This window comes from Canis aureus, chromosome 30, assembly GCF_053574225.1.
Source record: "Canis aureus isolate CA01 chromosome 30, VMU_Caureus_v.1.0, whole genome shotgun sequence".
NCBI lineage: Eukaryota > Metazoa > Chordata > Mammalia > Carnivora > Canidae > Canis > Canis aureus.
Window position 1 is genome coordinate 5,710,450 of NC_135640.1, and position 27,867 is coordinate 5,738,316.

At 40.0% G+C, this 27,867-nt stretch overlaps 1 protein-coding gene and 3 long non-coding RNA genes across 8 annotated transcripts in view; 1 reads left to right on the top strand and 3 right to left on the bottom strand.

Moving 5' to 3' along the window:
* Positions 1-515: 515 nt before the first annotated feature.
* Positions 516-5,523, bottom strand: LOC144301709 (uncharacterized). Its single transcript, XR_013368438.1, has 3 exons — positions 4,948-5,523; positions 3,299-3,436; positions 516-1,972 (listed from the first exon to the last, which is right to left on the bottom strand). It is a non-coding gene; the product is annotated as an uncharacterized LOC144301709 (long non-coding RNA).
* VGLL3 (vestigial like family member 3) overlaps positions 4,483-27,867 on the top strand; it is a 47,227-nt gene continuing 23,842 nt past the window's right edge. Inside the window, exons 1-3 of one of the 4 annotated variants that reach the window (XM_077878751.1) lie at positions 4,483-4,681; positions 17,688-17,973; positions 26,457-26,990. In XM_077878751.1, coding sequence (XP_077734877.1) covers positions 4,556-4,681; positions 17,688-17,973; positions 26,457-26,990 — 946 coding nt within the window. In that variant the 5' untranslated portion in view covers positions 4,483-4,555. Of the gene's footprint in view, positions 4,682-5,191; positions 5,380-17,687; positions 17,974-26,456; positions 26,991-27,867 lie in introns of those variants that run through there. The other 3 variants (XM_077878752.1, XM_077878753.1, XM_077878750.1) reach the window with 3 other exon arrangements.
* LOC144301710 (uncharacterized) lies at positions 9,830-22,199 on the bottom strand. Of its 2 annotated transcripts, none has more exons than XR_013368439.1 (3): positions 22,091-22,199; positions 10,595-10,677; positions 9,830-10,417 (listed from the first exon to the last, which is right to left on the bottom strand). It is a non-coding gene; the product is annotated as an uncharacterized LOC144301710 (long non-coding RNA). The 2 variants fall into 2 exon arrangements; XR_013368440.1 differs by lacking the exon at positions 22,091-22,199 and adding an exon at positions 14,153-14,208.
* LOC144301708 (uncharacterized) lies at positions 23,374-26,936 on the bottom strand. Its single transcript, XR_013368437.1, has 4 exons — positions 26,798-26,936; positions 26,324-26,340; positions 25,698-25,743; positions 23,374-24,635 (listed from the first exon to the last, which is right to left on the bottom strand). It is a non-coding gene; the product is annotated as an uncharacterized LOC144301708 (long non-coding RNA).

Sequence of the window (27,867 nt, forward strand, 5' to 3'; positions counted from 1 at the left end):
GACGGTGTAGATACACAGGTTGAGAAATCCACGTGTTTGGACTGTTGGTTCCCAATGGTTCCTTATGCTGGTTCCCCAAGTTAAAGACGAACCTGGCCATCATCACTCAAGAAAAGAAAGAAAGCTGCTTTCTTTTTTGCCTTATCTCATTCCAAGAGATATTGGAAAAACCCATTTCATGTTACCCCTTCTAAATAAAACTGGTTTGTGGATTGCACACCACCAAATTCCAGCTATAAAATTGTAAACATGCTGGGAAATTTGGTGAGGGGAGCCAAAACTACAGTGACTGTAAACCCGTCTCAGAGAAGTTGGGAACATTTAAGGTAATTTTGGTATTCTATTGGAATTGTAGTGGCTGGGATAGAAAAGAGTAAGAAGATAAACACCAGTGGGTAAGATCTAGTTCTACATCACAACTGAACCAGAAGGGAGGTGGAACAGTTTGGGAAGGAAGAAAAAATATAAAAGGGTAAAATGTAAGGGCTCTTAGCTCAGAAGTACAAATAATCAAGTTCCATTTCATTATTATTTTATTCCAAGTAATTGTGACACCTCAGCGTAATAGACATGACAATGAATACACCAGTGATCAGATCACATTCTCTGATCTGTGTGACTCACTACTGTTAAATGCAATTGGCCTACATTTTTTCTTCCCCACCCCTTTTCTAAAACTCCAAGATGACCAAATGATCTGATCTAAAAACTCTTCTTTTATGGTATGTATATGCTTAAAAGGATACACACACACACACACACACACACACATACACGTGCATACCACTTTATGCCTATAATTTTGGTAGTAGTGTGCCTCCAATTCTGTAGATGTTAATCAGACCACATGTTTGCTTATCATTGGAAGATATTTTAGACTAGATGATCTTTTTGATCCTTTTCTACTCTAACACCCTAAACATCTACCTGGGAAGTCAGGTATATGTGCTCTCCTACCAGAGCTCCAACTTAACTTTCCTTAACAGGAATTATTCTACATTCTATTAATGAGCAAACCAAGATTCCCAGCCCTTGACAATTTATCTTCCCTCTCTGTCCAGTCCACGTCTCTCCTAGATTCTAATTCTGTGCAGAACTTTTTGTTAGTCTCTCATTTTTTCCCCATCAGTACAATATACAAATGGAAAGGTATCAAAATAAAGATACTTCATTATAGAATGATTTTGCCAAATACCTCCAGGCTTTTGAGTCCATGACTTATTAGTATCCAAGAACTACATCTTTGTCATATAATAAATATTTGCAACATACTGGAGGCCATATGGGGAACAAGGAAGATGCAGAAATTGGGCGTATGGACATTTTGGATTTAGTTTTGGCTTCATTTTCTAAGTCAACAGATATATACTGAACATCTTCTAAATGTGGACTATGCATTCACATTTAAATGTTCTCTGCAAATCCATTGTCGGAGATACATTGAACACATAATTATACTAAAAACAATGAGCTACAGATAATTAAGTTATTTGGAGATATAGTTGGAAGTGTTAAGTGTTTAAAACAGGAGGCTTGCAATAGAGGAAAGGGTGCCCTTGCAAACTAGCTTTGTGGCCTAATTTAGTCACTTTCCACTCCAGGTCCAAAAGTTTCTCATCTCACAAGGATCTTCTCATTCTGATGTGGAAATCCTGATGCAAGATCTGAAACCCCATGTTCTGAATTATGACCTTCACTGATGGGCGTGAATCCTCCACAAAGTTTTAAGCCCTTTGAAGAATTTTTTTACTCCTTTTTAAAATACTCTTCAGTGAATGCTTATTAAGCCAGGCATTATATGATTGAGATTCACAGATTTAAAAAAATCACAGTCCCAATTCTCAAGTGGCCATGGTCATGTCGGGGGGAAAAAGCAAATATACAATTTCAGATCAAGTAGTTGGTATGGTGGAGTTGCCGAGAGTAGAGGCATCAAAGCTAGTCTTCAGTAGATGTTTTGGAAGATGATTCCCTAAAAAGCAAAAAGGAGGTAACGAGTGAAGAAGGTAGAGTGTGTTGGTGCAGAAGTTCTGGTCATGCATAATAAAGGAAGGTCATAGGAGACACCAGGCTCTTTCCTGGAAAGGGAGGTTCAATGCACATGGCTGAATAGATAGTTATATAAGTTGGTGACAGGGACCAGAGGCAGGGACCAGAATTTGAAGGTTCAAGACTTTGGGACTGTGGGGAGATATTACAAAAGTTTTTAAAAGAGGGATAAAACATTATTACTCTGTTGGATTTGCAGTGGCTGGGACAGAAAACAGTAGGAGGATAAACTGTGTGAAGAATGGATCAGAAGAGGGTTCAACCTGGGGTTTGGAAATCAGGAAGAAGCCTCTTGCAGGAGTCTGGATGAAAGATGCTGTGTGAACTAAGGGTTATAGCAGCAGAGATCAGAAGATGAAGGAAGAGAATCAGAAGTGTAAAAGCTGGAATCAAGTGGACTCTAAGACCCGACGTAGGGACTGTAAAAAGAAGAAAGAAGCGTCTGATCATTTCTAGCTTGGCAATTGGTAGATGGGAGTTTTAATATCTGAGCTGGAAATTAAAAAAGGAGGATCAGGTGGGGCTGTGGGAAAATATCAGTGCTATCATGACTAAAGTTCCTATGGAACCATCTAGTAGAAGCCAAATAGATGAATCTGGAACACAGGAAAGGGTGACCAGAGGATGTCATTTTTTGAAAAGGCAGCGATAAACATTTCAAATAATTTCATATATGTCTTATTGATAAGAATACCTCCTCATTACGAAAAGCACAAAATCCAAACTGTGAAAGCCCTTAATTAGTATGCTTTTAATATTCAATGGATGAAAGAATAAATGAGTGTATAGGAGCTGTTTTGAGTAGCAAAGAGTTCCTGTCAACTACTATAGTTCCTGTATTTGTATAAGTGTATATACGTGAGAATATACATGCATTTATGTATGTGAGTCTGTAGAGTTATGTATCACACATACACATTCCTATCAAGATTAGCAATTTATTAACAGTGTATATGTCTATGAGGCTGCTAGGGCTGCCATAACAAAAAACACAGGACTGGGTGCCCTGAACGACAGAAATTTACTTTCTGACAGCTTCGAAGTCCAATGTCATGCTGCCCTCAAGGCTAGTTTCTAGTGAGATGTCTCTTCCTGGCTTATAGACTGCACCTGGCTGCATATGACTGGCTGCCATAAAGCCTTTCCTCTGTACCACTGCAGACAGCCATCCCTACTGTCACCTCCTCTTCTATAAGGATACCAGTTTTAGGTTAGGACTCCAGTTATGACCTCATTCAAATTTAATTACCTCCTAATAGGCCCTGTCTCCAAACAGTCACATTGGCAATTAGACTTCAACATAAGAATTTTGGAGGGACACAATTCAATCCATAACATCAGTACATGTGACATCCCGATTGACTTTCTCTCAGGCAAAAGATAGTCTCTGAAAGTAAAGAAACAAGACATACTTGTTAAAGTTCAAAGAGTTTGCTTATTTAGAAAATAATTATAATTCTTTGCTACTTTACCTGATTATATAAAAATACAGTCATATTCGTACAAAGGGATTTTTTTTTTGGGGGGGGGGATTATAAACCACTTGCAAATAGATCAACCTTTAATAGCTGAATGGGTTTGACCAGTTGTCATTGTCTGTTACTCTATGGAAACCAGGTGGGAAGAGCCAGGAAAGGCTGACGTCCCGCAGGAGTGTCCCGACCGTGAAGGTGTAAACTTGGAGCTGAGGTCGTTCGTAGGAAACCGCGCTGCATCCTTGGCTTGCGCGTCCTTGTAGTGAGTCAACTTCCACTTGGGGTCCTGTGTGACGCGGGGGCTAACCCCAGTGTTGCTCTGCGCCTGCTCCGCTTTACCTCTTCGCACACCTGGCCTTCGCTTAGGCGGGTCTCGGCGTCGGTGTCCCCCCCGCCCCCCGACGGCCGGGTGGCCAGGGCGGGTGCAAGCGGCGCCCCGGGGCGCGGGGCCCTCGCCCACGGTTCCCTCCCCCTCGGCCCGCGGCGGGGAGGCGGGGAGGCGGGGAGGCGGGGAGGCTCGAGCTGCGCTCCAATCCGCAGCCCCCCCGGGCCGAGGTGGAGGGACTTGGCGGAGCCCCCCCGCGCCCCCCCGCGCCCCGCCCCGCCCCGCCCCGGCCCGGCCCGGCCCTGCCCCGGCGCGGGCTCCGGGCGTGGGGCGAGCCCCGGGCGTGCAGCGCGCCCGCGAGGCTGAGCCCCGCTCCCCGCTGCCCGCTGCCCGCTGCCCGCCGGCCCCCGCGGCTGCGGCTGTGGCTGTGGCTGCGGCTGCGCGGGGCGCCGCGGTGCGCGGGAGCCGAGCCTGTGACGCCCACGCCGCGCGGCGGGCCGGGCACCCTCGGAGCGGCTGAAGATGAAGGTGCCCGCGCGGGGCGCCCGCCGCTTGCCGACCCCGCCCGCGCCCCCGCCCGCGCCCGCGCCCGCGCCCCGCGCGGAGCCCGCGGCCGCCGAGGACCCGCCTTCGCCGCAGTAGCCGCTGCAGCAGCGACCCCGGCGGCGGCGGCGGCAGCTCGGGGACCGCCGCTGCCCCGGCTGCCATGAGTTGCGCGGAGCTGATGTATCCCCCGCAGCCGCATGGCGCGCCCCAGTGTGCGCCCAGCCCCGCCGCAGCCGCCGCTTGCCCCGCGGCCCGCCGCCTCCCGGCGCCCCAACCCGGCCGGCAGGTGAGTCGGCGGCCGCGCAGCCCGCGGGGGGCGGGGGTCCGGGGCGCGGGCGGGGCGCGGGGCGCGGGGCGCGGGGCTCCGGGGGGCGCGGGGCTCCGGGGGGCGCGGGGCGCGGGGAGCGAGGCCGACCCTGGCCCGGGCTCCGCGGAGCGCCCGTCCCGGAGCCCGAGGCCGCCCGGCGGGGCCGCCTTGTCAGCTCCCGGGCTCGGTCCCACATCCACCAAGGGCGTCTGCCTTAGGAGTGTGTGAGCAAACTTCCTTCATACCGAATACTTGCTCTTTGGAAAGGCGGAGTGTTCCGCGGTTGTCTTGATTAAGGGGAGACTGTGTGGCCGGCGCGGGGCCGCCCGACCACCCGGGACTCCCCGCAGCGGGGTCTGGGGCGCGGCGTCGGCGTTGCCGAGCCCCTCGCTGGAGGCTGGAGCCGAGGGCAGGGATTGATCCCAACTTCCTCATTCATTTTTCGTTCCGTCCAATCGCAGAGAGGTTACAGCCGAGTCCGCTAAAGTGTGTCCCCACTCAGGAGGGGACCCCGGACCACCAGATGGTGAACCTTCACCACGCTGAGAATGACAGAGTGTGGTGGGTCCAAAGGGTTCCAGAACCAGGAAGATGCTATCGCTCCCCTAGAAGGGAGACTTCGGTGTGGGGATTTGGCGCGAGGTACCCCTGGACATTCCTCTCTGGACACCAACAGGGTGTGTGTCAAGCTTTAGTTAGTGCTATCAAGAATACATATGTGAGTATACGGCACCGGCGTGCACCAAAGTAGGGTCCTCAAGAGTCTGGGAGTTACGGTGGGTTAGTTTGGGGAGAGTGAAAAAATACAGGTCATGCACGGCGAGGTGGAGACACTTCTCAGGGAACTAGATACAGTTTGGAAATTACCATCGACAGAATTTGTTGATTGGCTTTTTAAAAATCTCTTAGAAACTGTATATTTTATTGTAGTCTTAAGGGTTTGGCTCTTTATTATAATTTATATAATTCATTTTGATTTCTGTATTCCCTTTACCTGTTTCTTTGCTTAGATTTGTAGTGCTACTCTTTGAAAAGAAATCATAACTTCAGTTTAGAATTTAGGGACTCTAAAATTCAGCTGGTTCTGGAGCAAAGTACATGCCCCAGAGTTAGCTGCTAAACAGTATAACCTTAACAGGACCAAGTAGAACGAAAGAGGAAGGAGCCCCACTTTATTGCTATTTTCTTTTCTTTTCTTTTCTTTTCTTTTCTTTTCTTTTCTTTTCTTTTCTTTTCTTTTCTTTTCAATATTCAGAAGCTTTAGCATTTGAAAGCAAGATTACTTTCAGGAAAGAGAAATGGGAAAGTATTTTGTAATTTATGGTCAAAGGTGATAGATTTAAACATTTTGGTTGTGCTGCCTGTTTTTTTAATTTTAGGTATGAATGGTATTAAGTAATGGAGAAAACCTGTTTAGGTACAAATTAGGCAAGTGAGGCAAAGAGATTCCTGATATCATTATTATGTGTTTTATAAACACTCAGCCCCAGATGAACCATCGTATTACCTCCCTTCCTTTCTCCATCTCAGAGACTGTAGAGGCTTTCCATTGTCAATTGGAATGTGGACAAGCAACAGACTCAAAATTACTAAGCATACAGACAAGTATTTTTCCCTTAAAAAATAACTTGAACTATAGAAGTGATGTTTTGTTCTATAGAATTGTGAAAATAATTCCATTAATATATGAATCTGTGGTGGAGGTTAGGGTTGTAATACTCTTGAAGTAGAAAATAAAATTCAGCATCAGAAAAATTATAAATTACTAATCATAAAATTCAGTTGTCAGTAAGAAGTAACTCTAGTACTCTAACTTTCGTAATAGCGCTGCAACTTAATCCCCAAATTTCACTCTTTTGCTAAGACCATCCACAAACTGAAGAATGAACTTTCCTTTTTGCTGAATTGTCCACGATGTGAGTTGCGCTACTAGTGAATATCAACTTTGCCACGCTTTAGGGTTCCATAGGTGTCTTTCGAGTACATAATTAGACTGAGTTGACTCTAAGAACTTAGCTGAGAGATGTGCCTGGAAATTTTCATGTTCCTTTTACTAAAATGGCTTGTTGGAGGTCATTTTTTCTGTGGTTGTTAAGTAAGGTAACTGACTATAACTGGGCTAGCGAAATAAAGGGACTTGATAGTGTAACTACTGTTCTTTTACTGTCAGGAGTTTATTTTGATGACCTATATTTTCTATTGGAAAAAAGAGTAAATCAGGAAATTCTTATCAGGCTGACAGCATTTATAGGCTATGTGATGCGTGGGTGAAATGGGACTAATATTGACTTGGCCCTACTGCAGTCATCCGAGAATACATATTTTGGTTGTTTTTGCATTCCATAAGGTTTTATCATTATTATCCGTGAAGATTGTTTTCTCTGTCCATGGGAAGTGACCCCTAATAGCATCTTGCCTGGGAGACAAAAATAAAGGCTACCACTCCTTACTGCATTTGAAAAATTGATTTGTTGAGCAGAAAAAAGAATAGCAAAAAAAAGGTTGAGAGTTCTAAAGAAAGGTTAATGGTCATTGATAAAATGTTAGAAGAGAGAGCATTTCAGCTTTGTATTACTTCTGTAATCAATTGTAGTGGTGTATCTTTGAACTTATTTTTTCCCCCTCAAATTTGTATAGCTCAGAAGTCGTTTTAAGTTAGTATAGCATAATGGGATGAATCTTATACATAGGTATATTTTTCCTTTTTCATGTATGATCATATAGCTGAAAATTATTCTTGAAATAGTAGAGCACCATATTCCAGGCATGTGTACTCTGCTTTTCCCTTAAAAGCACAAGTGTGCGGTTGGAATTTTAAGTTCAGATTTTCGTCAAGCATATTATGCATTGTAGATGGGTAATAGGTTGGTGTTTTAAAGACATAGTTAACTGTATGTATACCAGGGTGTACTGTGATGTGTTACTTAGGCATACAGTAGGCTCATGAAGCAAAATGATGGGTAAGGATGTCTCAGAGAACATTTTATAGTCCCTGACATTAATTCCTGGAAATTGCATGGCTGTAAGTCTCACAGTGTGCTTTAGCCAGCCAGGATCGGCTGAGATGCTAAGCTCCCTGGTCCCCATGCCCACCATCTCTCTAACATCTCCTCAAGAGAACTCTTGACTTAGTCTCTCAGCACACACTCCAAAGGCATGATGACACTGCAGAACGTGTCCAGAAAGGAATGTGCTTGTATTCTAACAGTGACAAGTAGGAACTAAGAGAAAGAAATTTCCAAATATGTGTCAGGAAAAATTGAGGGAAATGATATGAAATGAAATCATAGATTCCCTTCATACCCAGGGGACTTCTCATCTTAAATATAGACAGTCTGTTATTGTCTGAAACTGCCCCCCCCCCATGTACTCAAAATGTCAACAGTAGAAAGGTACTTAAAGCTTTCAGAATGGTGTAGTTTGTTGATGAGGTGGTGAAAACAGAAAACAAAATCTCCAGTTTTCTAATTGTGCATAGGGGTTCTTAACAATTACACTTTGGATTTCATGTAAGTTAGAGCATATTTACTGTGTCCTCTTCAGGGGTGACAGCTGGGTGAATCTGTCTGCATGCTTTCACTTAAAAGAATCAGATGCTTTTAGGAGGCAGAACTATTTTCAAACTATTTCTCTGGACTTTGCCACTTTGGTTGGGTCATAAAAAGCTTTCTAATTTTTTTTTTTTATTTTTTGTCGAAGAAGACACCCTGAAAAAACATACTTCAACCCCCCTCCTTTTGCAAATGGGAAAATGGATGCTTACAGGGCTGAAGTGGCTAGCCAAAGATTTAAGAGCTCATTGGTGACAAAATTAGGACTACCAAATCCCCTGCTCCCCATCTTTCCACCGTGCCATGCAGTCTCCCAACCTTTTTTTTCTTTTACTATTGCACAATAGGCTTATTTTTGTCTTTAATGCTCCAAATCAACTTTTTGATAAAGAAGATTAATATGCAGTAGATTCTTTGGCCTTGGAGCCTGAAATTCTTTCCAAGTCCTTGGTAGTGTACTTTTTTAGTTTAGGCATTCCAAAGTCCTTTTGAAAGCATTTATTTGTATTATGCTGATGACTTTTGCTATCCATTCTGTGTCCTTTGTTGATGAGGGCTAAATATCCACTTAGCAAATGAACATTTATTTATTTTAAAATCATCTTCACGAAGTGGTATTAACAGTCAGCTTTAAGTGCCACATATATTACTGTTACTCCAAAGTAAGTTTAAATACATTAAATGGAAAGAATACAATTATATCGTAAGTAGTTTCAGTACACAGCCAACTCATTTAAGGTGGAAGCTCCAAATTTCTTGCAACTGTAAGCAAGGACTTATGTGGATTTATAAGAGGATTCATACAGGACTTCTTTGAGAAAGAACAGCCCTTGTGCCTTCCACACTACAGAATTTAACTTGACTGCAGAGGCTTAGAAGCTTAATGCGCCCCAGAGTTTTATGCTCCCAATAACTTCCCAGCCAGAAAATTCAAAACTAAAGAAAAAAATTAAACTTTAAAATAACTAAACTAAACTGTTGTCTCTGGTAGTCAACCAGAAGAGAGATTACAATAAGGTTAGAAAGGAAGGCTTGGAATTCATAAAACCATGCGTAGTGAAGATATGTTGACCAGGAAACCAAATGCCAAGACAAGGTGACACTCTTTGGAAAGAAAGAGGTATTTTGGACAAATGCCAAGAAGGCCTGCTTCACCCAGTACTTAATAAAGTCTCCCATCTCACGAAGTTGGGAATGGCAGCAAAGGAAACGAGGGTGTTCAGAGGGTAGAAGCTTACGATCGTGCACAGTGACTCTTTGGGTGATAGCAGCAAAGATGCTGAACTGACCTCTTCGGGTAGTATATATATTTCTGTCTTGTATCCTTCTGTGCAAAGGGAAATGTTCAATGAGACTAAAAATATTATGCTCAGGAGGCTCAGGGCAGATCCTAAAGCAAACTTGTGCATCCAGTCTTGTTGTCTGTCATTCTAAAACATGGGTGCTAAAGTTGGATCTTATATCCATAGGCCCTGTTTCCAGCTAGCTTAAAAAAAATCCCAAACTTATTCATCTAGTAATAGATAATCATTTAAGGTATTATCTCCAGAAAAATATTTTATTTTATTTTATTTTCAGAAAAATATTTTAATTCAAGAAACAAAAGCTGTCTGATACTTGAATTTCAGGTTCTGGCAGACACAGTGAAGGAAATAATTTTGGGCAAAACTTCGCCCTGAATCTTTCAAATAGCAGCTCTTAAGCAGCTAATTTTCTGCTTTAACTATTCATTTAGGAAGACCCAATAGTGCCTTTAATAAGTAGACCCAAGCATCTGCTGCTAACAACGAGTCATATATGCCATATTTCTAGATATTTCAGTGGATACCAGATTGATGCCAAAATTTAAAAGTGTGGTCCGAACTGGGGTAACTGGACTACTTTTCATTTGTCTTGTGCTTTGGAATAAGGGAAGAAAAAGAAAGAAAAGAATGACTTAAACAGGTGTCCTCTTCTTGTAGAATTATATTGTTTTAGTATGCCAAAACACTTGTCCATGGGGGATGGAGTGAGGGGTGAAGGGGTTGAAGGATGCATCCTTTCTTGTTACTGTGAACATAGATAAAGGAGATACCAAAACTAATTCCTAGGAATTGGGCTAGATGACCCGTGTCCAGAAATGAATTAGTCTTCGATGGTCTGTAGAGTTTTTTTGGCCAGTGTCCTGCAAAATCAGAAGAGGCGGCCAACGTAAGAAACAAAATTAAGTGTGAATTTGTCTAGAGCTCCAGCATGTTGCTTATTAGGATATAGAGTTGGACGAGACCTCTGAGATAATCAAGTCTCAGAATTCCTCATTTTCAGAAGAGGAAGCTGGGGGCCAGACAGTTTGGTGACTTACCCAGACTCATGAACTCATTTTGGTCAAATCCTCCTTCCTATTCCAGTTGTCTTTCTGTTGTGTTCCCTTCTTGTCCAGATTTCCTTGGAAACAAGGAAATAATAAGTAATTTACCTAATGATACCTTCTTACTTTTCTTATTTAAAAATTTTTAAGTATTAGCTACTTGGAGAAATTAGACAAGTGGCCAGATGGATAAACTATGAGGTTCTCCTTATTTACTGTTGATCGTACAAAGCTCTTCCAACAAACTCAAACTGCTCAAACAAAATGAGCAGCTTGAGTTCAGTGATAGGCTACGACTTTAATCTTGTGGCTCCATGTCTTTGCACAGATACTGATAGAAGAGAGGAGTTAATTAGCAATTCGATGAATAACAGATGAATTTTTAAAAATGAAGTCATATCTTATGTCTAGTAATAGGATTATAAAGACATATCAGAAATTCACACATTGGAAACTTGTTTCATTCAAAGTAGTTAAAGAGAGAACGCATACCCTTATGATGTGATCACTGCTTAAAGTATTTTGGGAATGCAAATTTTGAAATTCTCTCTAAGCATGTGGCACATTTTTTTGAACATCCTCAAAACTGGAAACTTTTTATCCTTGGAAAGGATGAGTTTGAGTCTTTATAATGACCAGAATCACCGAGAGGCAAGTGTGTTCAAAAATAGCTGATCAAGTTAATATTATTTTTGGTTTGTCCCTCTCTACTGTTAAGAAAAATAAAAAAACAAAACAAACAGAATCTCAAGTTCTGACTGCTTCTCACAAAATTGGCTCGGCTTACATTTTCAGAACAGGATTTCCAGAAAAATGGAGGCAATTGTATTATGTATCTGACTTGCCAAGGGGACAGTATCTTTTTAGATACAGACTTCAGTTTAATGTAGATGTATATATATTTTGAACAGCAGTGCAGCCCGTAATTCTGATACATGTTTACATCTCTTTTTTTTTTTTTTTTGATCTTATAAGTAACTTTGGCTCTCCTTAGTTATGTGATGCCTTTTGATGCCTTGCTGATTGTGGGCTTCTGTTTATTTCTTCAATTAAAATAAATGTATAGAGTCTTGTTTCCTTTCGTCTATTTTCTTGGCTCATGCTTTGTAGTCAGACAGAAATAGGTTCTAAGCCTGTCTTTGCCATTTACTAGATCATCTTAGCTAAGCTATTCAGTTTTTGAATATGTACACTGGAAACAATGATTTGGACAAAATATTTGTGTGTGTGTGTGTGTGTGTGTGTTTGAGAGAGGTAAGCAAAATACTATGTGTAAAAGTTCTGTGGCATAGCTCTTCATCCTGACCCATCCTCCCTTCACCTGATTCCTCCTTTTCCAAGCAGGCTAAGGATCAAAATTTCAAGTCTCTCTGAGATATTTAAAAAAAAAATCTGTTACCAAGTAAATTCGGAAAAATATGATCAAGAACAAATCAGCTGCTTTTATGGACTTCACACTTTGAAACATTTACTGCAGGCTGGTGGTCCTTTCTTAAAGGTGCCAACCGTGTCTTTGAACGTAAAAGAATCCTTGCATGTAGGGAAGAGAGCCAGTAAAATTGAAAAAAAGAAAAGAGAAAAAAGAATGAAAAAAGGGCTGTTTCCAAATATCCAATGATTCATTAAAATACTTTTAGTTTTTTAAGAAAAGAAGTTTCCACATATGCACAGTAATCATTTGGCATTTTGTAAGCGTAAGCCTTGGGGAGTTAGTGGTATTTGGCTCCTGACGTGGAAGTCTCTGTTGTCAGGCAGCCCTTCCCCCTGCATGTCCCTGTGACCATTTGTTCCTGTGGACCTCCAGGCCGGAGGCCAAGGCCGAGGTGGCTGGTCTGGTTTGCTGCCCTGCTCTGCTGCGACCTCTCTTCTTAGAGAGTGAGTTCTCGGAGGAGAAGGTGGCTGTGATTTCAGCAGCGCAGGGGTATTTCGCCTGGGGGAAAATTGTCATTACTCTGAAATGGGGATGAGCCACTTAAGGTACACTAAATAAACCAATTTGGAGGTGTTGAAGTCCCTGCTTATGACGTCTTTATTTTGGTTAACAATTCTTCAGAGACTCGCAAGAAAAGCATGAACATTTCTGAGATTTGCGTATTTTTAGGAAGGGATTGTGCATTTTGACAAAACAAAAATATGAACTAGATTGCCTTTTGACCTCAAATCGGGAAGTCTAGGTTCTGATGATTTGAGATTTATTCAAATCTCAGCGTTTTGGATGTTATATATTTTTCTCAAGAAAGAACGTAATGCCAGGCAAGTTTCATTCCAATGAGCAAACACCAAGTGAATACAGAATATGACAAAACTCACATAAATAATTCACTTAGTTAAAAATAGGTTAAGAATTGATTTACAGGCACCAAGGCGTAGATATAAGAAAGTAGCTAAGGCTTAGGAGTCTATAGAGGAGAATATTAAGGTGGCGTGATTGTCAGCATATGAGTCAATTGCTGTTTAATTTCTGTTCTTGTTTTCTTTGTACTCACAGTTAATATTTTTAAATGTATGCAAATTGTTCAACATCATTAGCCATTAGGGAAATGCAAATCAAAACCACAGTGAGGTACCACTTCATACCCACTAGGATGACTACAGTTGTAATAATAATTCTTTTTAAAGTCCAGAAAATAACAAGTGTTACTTTTCTCCCAAGGGATGTAGATAAATTGGACCCCTAGTACATTGCTGGTAGGAATCTAAAATTTTTCAGCTGCTGTGGAAACAGTTTGGCAGGTCCCTAATAAGTTAAGCATAGTGTTACCATATGACCCAGCTCTCACATATACCTACCCAAGAGAACTGAAAAGAAGTATGCAACCAAACACATGTATACACGTATTCATAACAGCACTATTTGCAGTAGCCAGAAGGTGGATATGACTCAAATGCCCATCTATGGATACATGGATCAACAAACTGGTATATACATACAATGAAATATTGTTCAGCTATATATAAAAAGAATGAGGTACTGGTACAATGTGAATCAACCTTGAAAACATGCTAAAAGCAAAGTTCTAGAAGCAAAACAGTCACATACATATGATTCAATTTATATGAAATATCCAGAATAGATGAATTCATGGGGATAGAATTGGGTTGGTGGTTATCATGGACTGATGGGGAGGAGCCAGAGAATAGGGAGTTAATACTTAATAGGTACAGGATTTCCTTTTGGGTTGATGTTTTGGATTAGCTAGACGTGGTAGTTGCATAACATTCTCAATATACTAAATGCCACAGAATCATTCACTTCCAAAAGGTTAATTTTATGTTAATTTCACCTCAATGAAAAAAAAAAGTTAAAAAAATTGGGATATCTATCAGGAGAGCAAAAAGTGACAAAAGACACATAATACCAAGTGCTGACAGGGATATCGAGCGACAGGAACTCTCACCAACTAGCAGCGGGTGTGTCAGGTGGTTAAAGTGACTTGAGGAAACTGGCACTATCTGTGAACCACCTCCATCCATACCTGTGACCCAGCAATCTTCTCTTCACTACATACCCCAAAGAAATGCAGGCATATATTCATCAGAAAACATACTCACATGTCATAGGAGTACCATTCATAATAGCCCACATCTGGAAACTGGCCAAATGCCTGTAAGTGGTACAGTAGATAAATGGATGGCTACACAGCAAGGAGATTCAGCAGTCTACAACTACATGAGACAATATGCGTGAATCTCGAACGTGATATTGAGTGAAAGAAGCCAGATGCAAAGGGGTGCGAGCTGTATGAGTCCATTTGTGTAACGTACAAAAGACCGTGTGGCTAATGGACATTGATAGAAAGTGTGGGTGGTGGTTGCTGTTGAAGAGGGAGTAGCTTGAAGGAAGTGGGGCCTCTGGGGTACTGAGGATGCTCTCCTTGATCTGTTGCTAGTTTCATTGATGTACTCAGTTTACATGTATGATGTGTAGCCTTTTCTGTTTATATTGTTCTCCAATAAAAAAAATTAAAAGTATGCATTTTAGGGAGCTTTCAGGCTATTTGAATACTTTAGAATTCTTATGTTGACCAGTGTGTATTGATGGTGAAGCTAAATGTGTGTGCCTCTGTGTGTGTGTGTGTGGGGGGGGGTAAATGTAAATATATAAATTGGTTCACTATAATTTGTAAAAATTGACTCAACTCTATCTGAAAAAAGTATGAGAGAATGATAGGCCTTATATCCTGCTTATTGGTAGGTGTATCACAGTCTCCCTCTCCATTTTATTTGTTTGATAGTCTCCAAGCAAATTTATTTACTTAATAGAAGACCTATCTTAAAGAGCTGGAAGAGAAAAAAAAACATCTTTTATATATATTCAAAAAACTGTATTTAAATAGAGTGGATACATATATTTTTATAAAATCACAGGTGTTTTCCTATTAAAATAAATAATATATCAGTATATATTTATGTAAAAGCATATGTGTATATACAGACATATATTACATATCCATGAAATATAAAGGGTATTGGGAATAAATGCATCCATAGACAGGAGAATCATTTTTAGAAAATGGACTAATAAAAGGTATTTTGATACAATGGCTGATTTTGTTCACTTTTTCCCCATTTCATATTGAATTTTTCACATGTAAATTTTAGACTTATTTGTATCCAACCATTCAACACTTGGTCAAACAGAGTAGCGTGAAATTGTATAGCATTTAGAAAATTGTATAATAAATTGAAAATCTATAGGTTAAATTCAACTGCCATCAATTAATAAAGATATTTTATGACTGCTATTATTGGTCATGGTAGTACTATGCTACCTTTATATCCAGATTTGTAGCTGTAAATCTTTTAAGTATATATAAAACTTTAATTTTATTTCATCTAAGAGTTATTTGCTAATTGGGATAAAATAAAACATTGCCTTTCCTTGGATAATTAGTACATCCCAGCGCTCTTTCCTTTAAAGAATAAATGTTAAAATTGAACAAATGAAACAATTAGATGCAAAACCTGACTCTCACAAACTGATGCTGAGCTAGACATTAACAGGGAGAAAAAAAAATCAGTTTCGGAGATAGTAATGAACACCAGTGGACAGTGAAGTCACTCTCTAGATCAGTTTTAACTCCTTTCCTATGTAAAAACAGTGCTTCTTTTTAATATGTTGGAGTACTTGGCAGAAAGTGTGTATATATGCTTAATGGCATAACTTCAGATAAATATACATGCACACAGAGGAATAGTACTGTGATTTGACTAATAAATTATAATATTTGTTTATTTTGTAATAGAATTTAAAGTCAGGAATAACTTTAGAGGCCTGTAGTTCAATCCTCTTATTTGTATACATAACCTTTGTTACTGTGGTGTTTTTACCTTTGAGGTTAAATATAAACATGTTCAAACCTGTGCAAAACAGATTGTAATAAATATAACCACATAGTCATTACAATCGCCTATTCATCAACGAGGCATATTCCACTCACAAGAATGAATTATCTATTCATCAACAAGTGATAACCACATTGGCACAGATTTTAAATATAAAGTAATACATATGTTTATAAATAACAGCCCCTACATAATAACCACCAGCTCATAATATGCCTGAACATTTTAGGGCCCACCTCACACAAGAATGACATATTCATTGCTAGGGGGAAAGGGTTCAATTTATTGAATGATGCATTTATAATTTGGGGTATAGATTTTTGAAGCTAGTAATTACATTAGGAATATGACTCTGGGTTATGTGTTTTGATAACATTTGCAAATGTTATGTGTGCTTACTGAGTATTCTAGAATGATTGATTTTTTTTTTCTACTCACATTCATTTGCCAGCATGCATTTTTTTTCTGAAGTAAAAATGGTACAACAAAGAATCAGATTTTTCAGATATACAGATGATAGAGAGCTCATTTCATCATGAGGATCATAAGTTTTATAATCTTTGGCATTATCTTATATATATAGTTCACATTGAAGTTTTGCTTATAAAAATAATATATACCCAATGAAAAACATTTGGAAATATTGAAAAGCAGGAATAACAACTTCAAAACCTACCAGCCAGAAAGCAATAGCGTATCATTTTGGTGATTTTTTCCCCGCACAATAGATAGGCCTTCCCTCCCCTTCTAAACACACATAAATATACTTGTGTGTTTTTATTATGTGTTCCGGCTCTACCACTCTTACGCTCTGTGATCTGTGGCAAGTTACTTCACTTCTCTGTGTCTTTGTTTCTTCACCTTTAAAATACAAATAGTAATAATAAAGATAATACAGAATTATAAAAATTAAATGAGGTAGTAAATGCAAAGTTTTATGAGTGCCCGATGTCATATCTATTAACGATTATTATAGCTATGATTGTATGTTTTAAAAACATTTTAAAATTATCAAAACGTTCTCATTTTTGTTTGAAAGCCACCCTAGCCATTGGTGGCACCTTGTATTATTTTCAATAAGCCATAATATATTTTTTCCCTTCCATGATAATGGTGGCAATTGGAACATCTGCAAAATATGTTCCATGCAAAATGGATCTTCACACAGACTTATTTTGTCATTTTAGTTTGATTTTGGAGAAATGAGTTCGGCACATCTGCCAAATCCTTTTATAAGATGCTACATTCCTGTTTTTATTTTAGTTTATTTCATTTATGGAAAACTCTTTTCTTCTTCACCCCTCCCCCAGGGGCTCCCTTTTGTCCCCCATTCCTCCCTGTCCCAAACTTTAATGTTGACGTACATTAAAACTTTAAAATAGAAAATTGATGAAAAACTGGAATGAATTTGACCTTTTTAAAAGTCATTCTTCTTTTGGTATATTTAGATTCCGAAACAGAAAAACCAAACAAACCTGTCTTTTACACTCTGAAAATATATTGTCAGATAATTTTTTTTTTTTTTTTTTTTTGCCAAATTTGAAATAACAGGCTTTTTTTTTTCAGGGTGGGAAGGTTGAAGACTGGTTTGGGGAGGGGAAAGATGGAGTAAAGCAGACAAAGAAGAATCAGTTTGCAAACATATGTTAATATTGAGCTTTTTTAAAGTGAAAAGTTAAGTAGTTAATGCGGTTTTTTTCCAAACTGTCTTTGATACCGTGTTTTGTTTATTCCATCCCAGAAGAAGTTAGCGGTATACAGCAAGATGCAGGACTCTCTGGAAGTCACCCTTCCCAGCAAACAAGAGGAGGAGGAGGATGAGGAGGAGGAGGAGGAGGAGGAGGAGAAAGACCAGCCTGCCGAGATGGAGTACCTTAACTCTCGCTGTGTCCTTTTCACTTATTTCCAGGGAGACATTGGGTCAGTAGTGGATGAACACTTCTCAAGAGCTTTGGGCCAAGCCAGCACCCTCCATCCAGAATCTGCCATTTCAAAAAGCAAGATGGGGCTAACCCCCCTATGGCGAGGTAAGAATTCAAAAGCAGATGCTCTCCAGGGCACTGTCTCTGTTTCGCAACTGCCTATACCAGGTTCCAGCTGGAGACTTGCCCCTGGAGGATGGATATCCTCTTGCTTTTTAATTTTTAAGGACAGCAAGGAATTTCTTTCAGACAAACAGCTGGATCAGTTTTGTCACATGTGGAATGCAGGGTTGGAAAGGATGCAGTCACACCCCTTAACTTCCTCATGGAAAATAGTGATGCAACCAGCCTGAGTTTGTAGTGGCAGGATGGGGCTGTGAAGCACCATTCCTTAAGCCCCAATGGCCCAATTTGGATCTCTAAATAAAAGGCGTGCCCGTATCAGCTTTTAGAAATCAGCTCTTGCTCATTCCACTAGGTGCTACGTGGTGACATAGCAGAAATCTGAGTCTGACCCGGGAGTACAAACTTTGAAAGCCTTCTGTGTTCTCTTGATAGCTCTCTCTGTCCTGCTTTGTTGTGGTGTGAGCTCTTTCCCTTTATAGTCCAGACATTATTGACTGTCTACAGGGTTTAGACTGTTGTTTTTACCTTACTAAAGGAAAGCAGTTGCTTGGCCATCCTCTTCTCTACTTCCCTCCCTATGGAAGTCACAGAGATGTGTTTGCATCTGATTCCTGGCTCACAGAAAATCATTGGATGACATCTTAATTGGACAAATTATAAGGTCAAGGAGAAATAACACATCATTTCAATGATAGTTTGAGAGAAATATGTCATGGAAGTTTGTTCTGAACTCACCTGGTTATAAGAAACCTCTAGTAAAATCATTCTCCATGTGTGCTTTCCAGTACTGAGAACATGGGCATCACACGGGAGCTTGCTAGAAATGCAGATTCCGGGACCACACCCCAGAAATACTCAATCAGAAACTCAAGGGCAGAGCAAATTGTGTTTTAAGCAGCCCTCCCAGTTGATTCACATAAAGGCTCAAGTTTGAAAATCGTTAACTTAGTGCCTTTAAAAGCAAAGATGCTGGTGCCTAACTTGGACCTAGTAAATCAGTCTCTCCAGAGGGAGACTGGGAATCACATCTTAGCAAGTGCCCACAAGCGATCCTAGGGTGAGGAAAGGCTGGCCATCTGTGGTAGGCCACCTCTGGTAGAGGGCAGATGAGAGGTGATATATGGTCATTCCCTTTCAGCGTTAGAGGAATGCTTCTGCTCTATGGTGGGAGAGCTCATGGCTGTAGGACATTGCCAGGCCTGACCCAACTGCTGGCTTGCCCGCCTGCCTTCTTTCTTTCTTTTTAGTACATATGAACAACACTGAGATAGTAGTGACTATAAAGAGGAAGGTGGAATACAAACCCAAATGATGGAGGCCTTGATAGAAATGAGTTGGGGAGCATAATTGCTTATTTGATTAGTAAAATTTACAGATTTTCCACAAAACTGAGAACTTAGTCTTTGGAAGCCTAAGGTCCTTGTGAAATCAACCAATATTCTGTTTGGTAGCTTGTGGTAAATACTTTTAATATGTGTGGAAGTGAAAACAGGAAAAATTCAATAAATTAGCTGGCTTTAATAAATTAGTCTGATTTATCAATAATAAATCATACCAGGATAATCTGTCCTATGAAAGTACTAAATACAATGCCTACCTTTTTTTTGTAAGCATAATGGCATATATGACCTAGTAGTCATTGAATCTGGAATGTAGAAACAAGAGCTCGAAATTACAGATAGATGTGGTTATAGCATTATAACCAGGAGAGTTTCAAGTGAGGTGTTGTGTATATGCAAAAACTCTACAGTCCAGTGTTTTTCCCGTCAATTGTGCGACTGAATAGCGAGATCTTTGGATTGATGTTCAATTTCCATATAGAAAGGCTGGATGATGGTAATGTTTCTGTAACTATTACTACGCTTTTCTTGGGATTCTCCTATGTTTGGCCTTCAAGTTTACCTCCTGTTTCAGTCATTGACATAAGCAGCAAATATTAAGATCCCACTATGTTCTAGGGAGTAGGAATATATTACTGGACAGGAGAGTCTAAGCCTCTACATTCATGGATCTTTTTAGTGGAAGAGACAGATAGTATGTATATAATGAAATGCTAGGTGTTTTCCTTTGAGTGATGATCGATGGTCTGAGTCTGTTACATGTGGGTACAGACCTGAAGGAAGTCAGAGTGTCCTGGGGGAGAAGTTATTTGAGGCAGTGCAAAGGCTCTATGGAAGGACTGAGCCTAGAGTGTTCAGTAGGAAGCAAGAGTGCTGCCAAGAGTGGAAGGAAAAGCAGAGTGCTTGGTAGAGACGAGGATTTTCAATTCGGTGTATTACGGCAATGCAGGCAAACCCAGCAGACTCTTCAATTTTCATCTCTTCCTCTCCCAGTGAGACTACATACTACATACCTGGTTTTCTCACCTCATTTTTCCTGATACTCAAGATAATACATTTCTGTCTAGAAAATCAAGAATAAATATGAATTGAACAATTATGACTCAATTAGATGAATCAATTTCATGCCATTTACCCCAGATGAGAACTCAAAAAACTTCTCAGTATAAGATTTATGAGCATTAAGTATGAAATCTTTGGCTATGGTTTCCTTATTTGTCAAATAAGGGGGTTGTATTAAACTTTAAAATCTTTTCTCTGTAAAGTTCTGTGATTTTAAGTGTATTATTTACTTTCTATTTGTGATAGAACTTTGCTGTAGTTGTTTCTAGTTGTGAATTACTTGAGTTTTGATAAACATATATACTTGGATGTGATTGAAAGGAGATCTACAAAAATGTAATTTAAGATTTAGAAAGTAATATCTTTAAGAGAGGTATAATAAATTGAGATTCCCATGTTTGGTGAAGAGAGTTGCTAGTAATTTTGTATTAATTGCCAAAGTAACACAGGTTTGGATAATGCAGGCATTGGATTCTGTTGATTTTGGGGTCTTAGTATGTCTGACTATTGCATGACCTTGAATTAATTATTTAAATCTCTCCAACCTCAACTTCAACTATAATGCGTATTTACTGATGCACATTTCCCAGGGTTATCATAAAGATTCTCTAATAATGTGTATGAATCCTTTGTGGCACAGGGCTTTATGCAAGGTGCTCAATGATCAGATAGATGCCTTTTCTCTCTTCCTTAAGTAAGTTTCCACTCATTCGGCACATAGAAAACCAACCTTGGGTTTTTATCCGAAACATTGTTTTCTGGAAGTTTGCATTTCTGGCTAAAAACACAGTGTCTTGGATAAAGTAGCTACTCAGCGCTATTGACAATGTTGATGGCCTTGGTGGTGATACTTTACTTAGGAGCTGCTAGCCAGCTGTATTAAGTCAAAGGGTCTAATTTATGGCATGAAGTTTTTACAGTGCTACACAAGTGCTATAGTGCTACAAAGGAATTTAAAACTGAGTTATGTTTGATTTCAGAATATATGTCCACAGTAAATCGTTAGACAAAGATAGAATGTCAGCTAATAATGGAATAATGGTCATATTTTAAGTGTGTGTCTTGATGGGTGTTAGGAAAGTCCTCTTTAGGTGTTTTGCAGCTTTTAGGCAAACAATTTGTAGGAAATATTTGTACTTCATTTAGCACAATATCACTTCAATTACCTTTTATCCCAGTATATAATCTTATAGGGATTGAATAGGGCTTCTCAGTTGAGAAAACGTTGAGGATCTGATTGCCCTCTTATCCCCATCTAAATAGAAGCATTGGCTTTAAATATGTCTATGCATTGATCTCAGTGCCCAAGTGTTATTACAGGAAGTGTGTCTGTGTGTGCGTATGCACCTATGTGCAGGGAAATGGAGCAGCTGAGCCTTAACAAAATAAAAATACCACTAACTTAAAAACCTTGCTGAATGATGAACTTGATAGTTTGTTGTTGCTACAAGGTAAATAATTATTGCTTGATTGACATATAGTGTCTGCTTAGAGCAACTCATTCTCATTGCAAAGACTTCTCAAAATGAGGATCGACCTAAAACAGCAAGAGAGGGGAAAGGAAAGGAGGGCCAGTGTCTTGAGCTGGTGACACAGGGAAAGACAGCTGAGCTGCATCTCCAGGAGGCGCTGGAGGGAATCCATGCTGGCAAGTTTAGGACAAACACGTGGAAGGAAAGTGAGGCCTGACTTACCTCCCGACTCTTTGAAACTCTCATTTTAGTCACAGCATCCATTGTGAGCAACTCTAGAATCAAGTAAGTAGAGGACAGTCTTTGAACATACTGGTGATGCCTATTCCTGAGGGACAGAAGACATTGGAAAATATATTCTTTCACCTCTGACCCCACCATTTGTTTTCACGGGAAGCAGAATAAGAGGATGGGAATTAAATTAGAGGATGGGAACTCTTTGGATTAAGAGCTGAGTTGCATTTTTTCACTTAAGTTAATAAAAAGGTAAATGTTGTCTTTTAACGATGTGTTGTATCATTATCCCAAGAATGTGTTTCCTGGAGATTTTAAAGATGACTTAAGATACATGTTTTACAATATTCTATTGTCCCATTTTCCTTTTAATATAGTTTTCATTTTTTCAAAATTGAATAATAAAATGTTTGATTTTTTAAACTAAATCTTGAATTTTCTCTGGCTTGTTTGTCCTTAGAGAATTTTTTTTTTTTTTTTTTTAGTATTTAGAGTTAATACAAAAAGTATCCCATCTATTATGAAATTGAAGGAATAGCTTGATGTTCCATGTTGAACTCTTCTGTGTCTTTAACGTATTTTCTGTATAATTCACACAGTGAAATTACTGAGTAAGCCTTGGGTAGGTTGTATTAGACAACATAACAATTTTGTCATTCTTGTTGTTTAGAAATAAGGGTGTGTGTGTGTGTGTGTGTGTGTGTGTGTGAGAGAGAGAGAGAGAGAGAGAGAGAGAGAGAAACTTTTAATTCCAAATGCAAATTGAACCTAAGTGTATTTAGATTTTTTTGCATGTGTCATAATGTCAGTGTTAACATCATCCAAATATTGAGTACCATTGAATCCAAAGTCACCACAGAATGGTAACATCTGACAGTTCTAAATTGCCTCCATTAACCTGAAAAGTAAAATTCCATGGAAATAGTTTGTACACAAGTTTTTCATATGCTTTTTCATCAAACAAATGTGGCTTTGATTAAGTACTCCTAAACAAAAAGTCATGTAATGAAAAAGAATTTACCTACATATGAAATAAGCACACTGATTCCCAGGCTTCAAACAAAGTATATCATGTTTCTTTGTATCAAGATCTTTTTTTTTTTTTTTTAACAACCAAGATACCAAATAGTGGTTTTGAAGTGTAGACTATCCATAAACATATTTTCTCTTCAATATTGTTTCATTTACTTGTAAAATGCAACAATGTCTTTGAAAAGGGCCACAGAGATCTCTGCAGACTTTAATCTTGGGAGACATATGAACTGGGAAAACATTAAATTGCTTCTAATTTTATTTTTCGCTGAGGCATTTTAAAGCTTTGTTCAGTCTTTATGGAGCATGTTTTTAAAAATAGATTTCCACTATCATTGACAATGTGTTCACTAATTACAATACAATGATTCATAAATAGGGTAATATTTTGGGTAAGGAATTTGCCCATTATTCACATTTGTGCATGCATCTCTAAATGCATAAGCTTATATAAAATAAAATTGGGTCCACGTATATATAAATAAAAGGAACTATAAGGAAAGCATCCCGGAAAATGACATATACTTTGTAGTTTTGACATTTTAATGGGGGATTTTAATAAGGGCAGCTCAGTATCTCTGGCATGTACCTGGAGGTGGGGGGGGGGGGGATTAGTAGTTTTCATAATGGGATTCTGGCTCCAACAGGCGATGAAAGTTATAAGCAGAATGAAGGTTCAGTCTGGTACCAGAGATTCAATCTGTGACAGCAAAGTGGCGGGTTCAGGGCAGCAAAGCTGCATGTAACGAGCCTCTGTAACTTTTTGTGTGGGTTCTAACTTTAATGTTGGCAGCCATCGTGGTGGGTATGACACAAAATTCTACAAGTGGCCACCATTGAAGGCAAATTGAATTTTCTTCTCACAGCTTACATGACTTTCTTTGTTGGTCATTAGCAGCTACTTTTTAGATATCAAAGGGAGACAATTCTGAAAGAAAACATACGTGCCCCGATGCCAGTGAGTTTGACTTTAAGTACTATTTTCTGATGGATGTGATGGTGACAAGGCAAAGTCATTCCATCAAAAGTTTGCCTGGACTGTTTGAAGACTTGAAGAACAATGTGCACGTCCATCCTTTGCCTCCTGGAGAATTTCTTTTTTTTAATTTCCCCCAAGGGTTTTGAGATCCTTGGAGATTCTTTGGGGAACAGACTTGAATGTGAGACACCAAAGAGCTGCCCATCCATAGAATGAATGGGGTGAATGAGGATCGCCCTGGTGTAGGGTTAACAGGGAGCAAGGGGAAGAGTCATCAGGGAAGCTGGAGAAAGGAGACATTGGAACACCATGGCAATATCCTAAATATGTTAGTCAAATTATGTATATGGTGCCTGGTTCAAGTCACAGCAGCTTTCCTCTGTGGTGAGAAAATTGTGTCCTGGAAATTCATGAAGTGAGAACATGGACATGTCAGACTTCTGAATACTTATATTTCAGAGTACTTCTTAGGCTAGTCTTCACTCAGTGAAAAGATGCAGCTAGGTTCTTTCGTGTGGAACCCTGTATGAAAATAGTATCTTATTACACATGCATGATTCATGTGCTAAGGAACCTTCTCTTCGTCTTTAGATAGAAATCATAGGCCACCTCACAGAATGATAGAGAGCCAGAAGATATTTGGAATTGTAATTCAAATACCTCATATGGAAGAAACTGAGCCCCAGAGAGACCAACAGATCCATTTGAGGTCAAATCAGATGAGGTGGTTGGTAGGTGCTAGCTCTCTGCCGGGCTCCCTAGACTCCCAGTCCAGGGCTTGCTCTTTAAACCCTAGACAGGCTATCGCTGGAGTTAGGGCTCTTTCTGGTCACAGATCTGACTGTATAATTCCCTAGAGTAAAGCCCTTGAAAGGTCACTAGCATCTCCTCAGGATAGTGCCCACACTCATTACATGGTTGGCAAGGCCCATCTGGATCTTTTCTTGGACCCAGTCTGACTTTTTAGTTTAATATTTTTTGCCATCTTCTGCCCACACGATTCTTTTTTGTTCCTCCTATGCTACTTTGTGTAATTTCTGGCCTTTTTCACATACTTTTTTATTTGCCTAAGCCACTCTTCCCTGCCTCTTCACAAGGCTAACTCTTCTTACCCTTTTATTTTTTCTTAGGCTGCTTCTGTGCCCTCTCTCTATGCTTTCTCCTTATGAGAGCCCCTATCAGGTCACATTGCACAGGTTTACTTATTTACCTGTCCCCTGCTAGATTGTGATTAAGAGTGATATCTGTTTGGTCATCCCTGACCTATGTTTGGCATGTAGTAGTCATCTATAAATATGTTATGGAGGTTGAGTGGAGAAATTCAACTGAAGATGGGGAAGAGGGGCAGTTTCCCTCATTTATCTCTAAGAGCTATTTTTTTTATTATTATTATTCCTCTGCCTAAACCCTCTCACGTCTGTCAGCCTTACTTGAATCTCTTCCCCTCAAAAGTCTCCACAGAATCCCCACCAAATTCTAGGTGTTCCTGTCCCGGTTGCAGTTGTGCCCTTTTGTGCCACAGTTAGGAAGAGTGCCAGGCACTGAAGCAGGCTACCTGTTTTCAAAGTTTCATCTCCTTCTTACCAGCTGTGAGATCTTGGGCTTCTTCCCTGCTTCAATCTCCATATCTCTAGAATGGGGGTAATAACAATAACTACCTCAGAGGGCTTGAATGAGGATCCAATAATATCATCCATGAAAAGCCCCTGGACTAGGATTGGACATTTGGTTGCTGTAACTAAATATTAACATTTATTATTATCCGTCCAGACACTCCCAGACCTCTACCAAAAAAAAAAAAAAAAAAAAAAAAAAGCTTCGGTTACACTCTTCTTGGTGGGAAATGAGTGTTGGTGAGCATAATTCAGTATGATCTTATTTCCATTTATTACTTTCAGCATTAAAATGTTGTTTGAATGAAAATTGCATTTGCATTTGTGAGAAGTTTGATAAACATCAACATTTCCAACATTCCTGCATCATACCTATGGCATGAGCTTTCTTTCCTCGTGATGTATGTACCTGTGACCTCTGCTCAGAGAACCCGAGGGCAGCAAGCCGCCCAGCAGGAAATGAAGCTTTTCAATCTCAGACTTGGCAAACCTCAGCTTAGACTGTGACTACATAAGCTAAGCAAATAAGGGATAGGGGCACTCATTCAGCACCTTGAACTGTGTGCAATGACTTGGTATGGGATCTGAGAGACTTACCTGCTATCAATTTACCTCTGTGTGGGGAGAAAAGAGTGCATACTAATTAGTCTGCTTGTAAAATATTGAACAAGTAGAGGCAAGTCTTATCCTGGAACTGAATCTTATGTAAATAATTTTTCTGTCTTCTCAGACAGCTCAGCTCTCTCAAACCAGCGGAGTAGTTTCCCGACTTCCTTTTGGACCAGCTCTTACCAGCCCCCATCTGCACCCTGCTTAGGTGGGGTTCATCCCGACTTCCAGGTCACTGCACCCCCTGGCACCTTTACTGCAGCCGACCCCAGCCCCTGGCCGGGACATGGGCTACATCAGACTGGCCCAGCCCCTCCCCGTCCTGCATCCGAGTCCTGGCACTATCCTTTGGCATCTCAGGTGAGCCCGTCCTACAGCCACATGCATGACGTGTACATGAGGCACCACCACCCCCATGCCCACATGCACCAACGCCATCACCACCACCACCACCACCATCACCCTTCTGCTGGTTCTGCCCTGGATCCGTCCTATGGGCCCCTGCTGATGCCATCAGTGCGTGCAGCCAGGATTCCTGCTCCCCAGTGTGACATCACAAAGACAGATCCGACTACAGTCACCACTGCTACCTCAGCATGGGCCGGAGCCTTTCATGGAACCATGGACTTAGTGCCAAGTGTGGGGTTTGAAACAGGTGAGCTGGGAAATTTTCTTCTTTCCATAAAAAGAAAGAAAAGTAGAGAAATAAATACAAAGACATGGAGGATGTTTTCAAATACTTTGAAATATTTTTTCTCTTCTGTGTAAAATTAAGCTTTGACAATATGTTTAGAGAACTAACCACTTTGCGATAATTCCTGCACTCCTGCAGAAACAAGTATGGTGAGCTTGAGAGAGGGGTCGGAACTTTTCTCCCATGTCTTAAATTAGTAATCTGGTCCTTAGAACCGGAATCTCTACTAACCTTATGTTTACAAAGGATTGAGCACATTCTTTAAATCTCCCCTGTCTCTGTGCCCTATACAATGTATAATGCCTAGTAGAATTCAGAAATTTGGTAAATTTACCTTTTATCCTTTTTGTCAGGTATTACATATGATTAATAAAACAGCTTTCTGGAATATAATCCATGGAATATAATCATGGTCCTTTGAAAAGAATTAGGGAACGTATTTTGTATTTTAAAGGAATGGATTTCCCTTGTCTTCCCTCCCTTTCTTTACCACCTCCTTCTCCCTCTCTTGCTCTATCTCTGTTTTAAATAGCATGAGACAAAAGATGACTATAAAGATTATATTCAACAGATTTTGATAAATTTGGCCAGGTAAATGTTTCTTCACAGAGCAGTCAGCTAGCTCTTCTCTGGAATTTGCTGGTTCTGAAGGTCATGGTGGTAAATGTTTGATCTTGGTTTTTAGACCAGACTACTCATATTAATTGTATTAATAGTTCTGAGTTCACAAAAATCAGAGGCATCAGAGGCTAAAAATACAAATCAAGTCATTGATTACATCCCCAGAGTTTACATTCCAAAGCCACCCCCGATTCCAGGTTCTTGTTCGGGAATACTT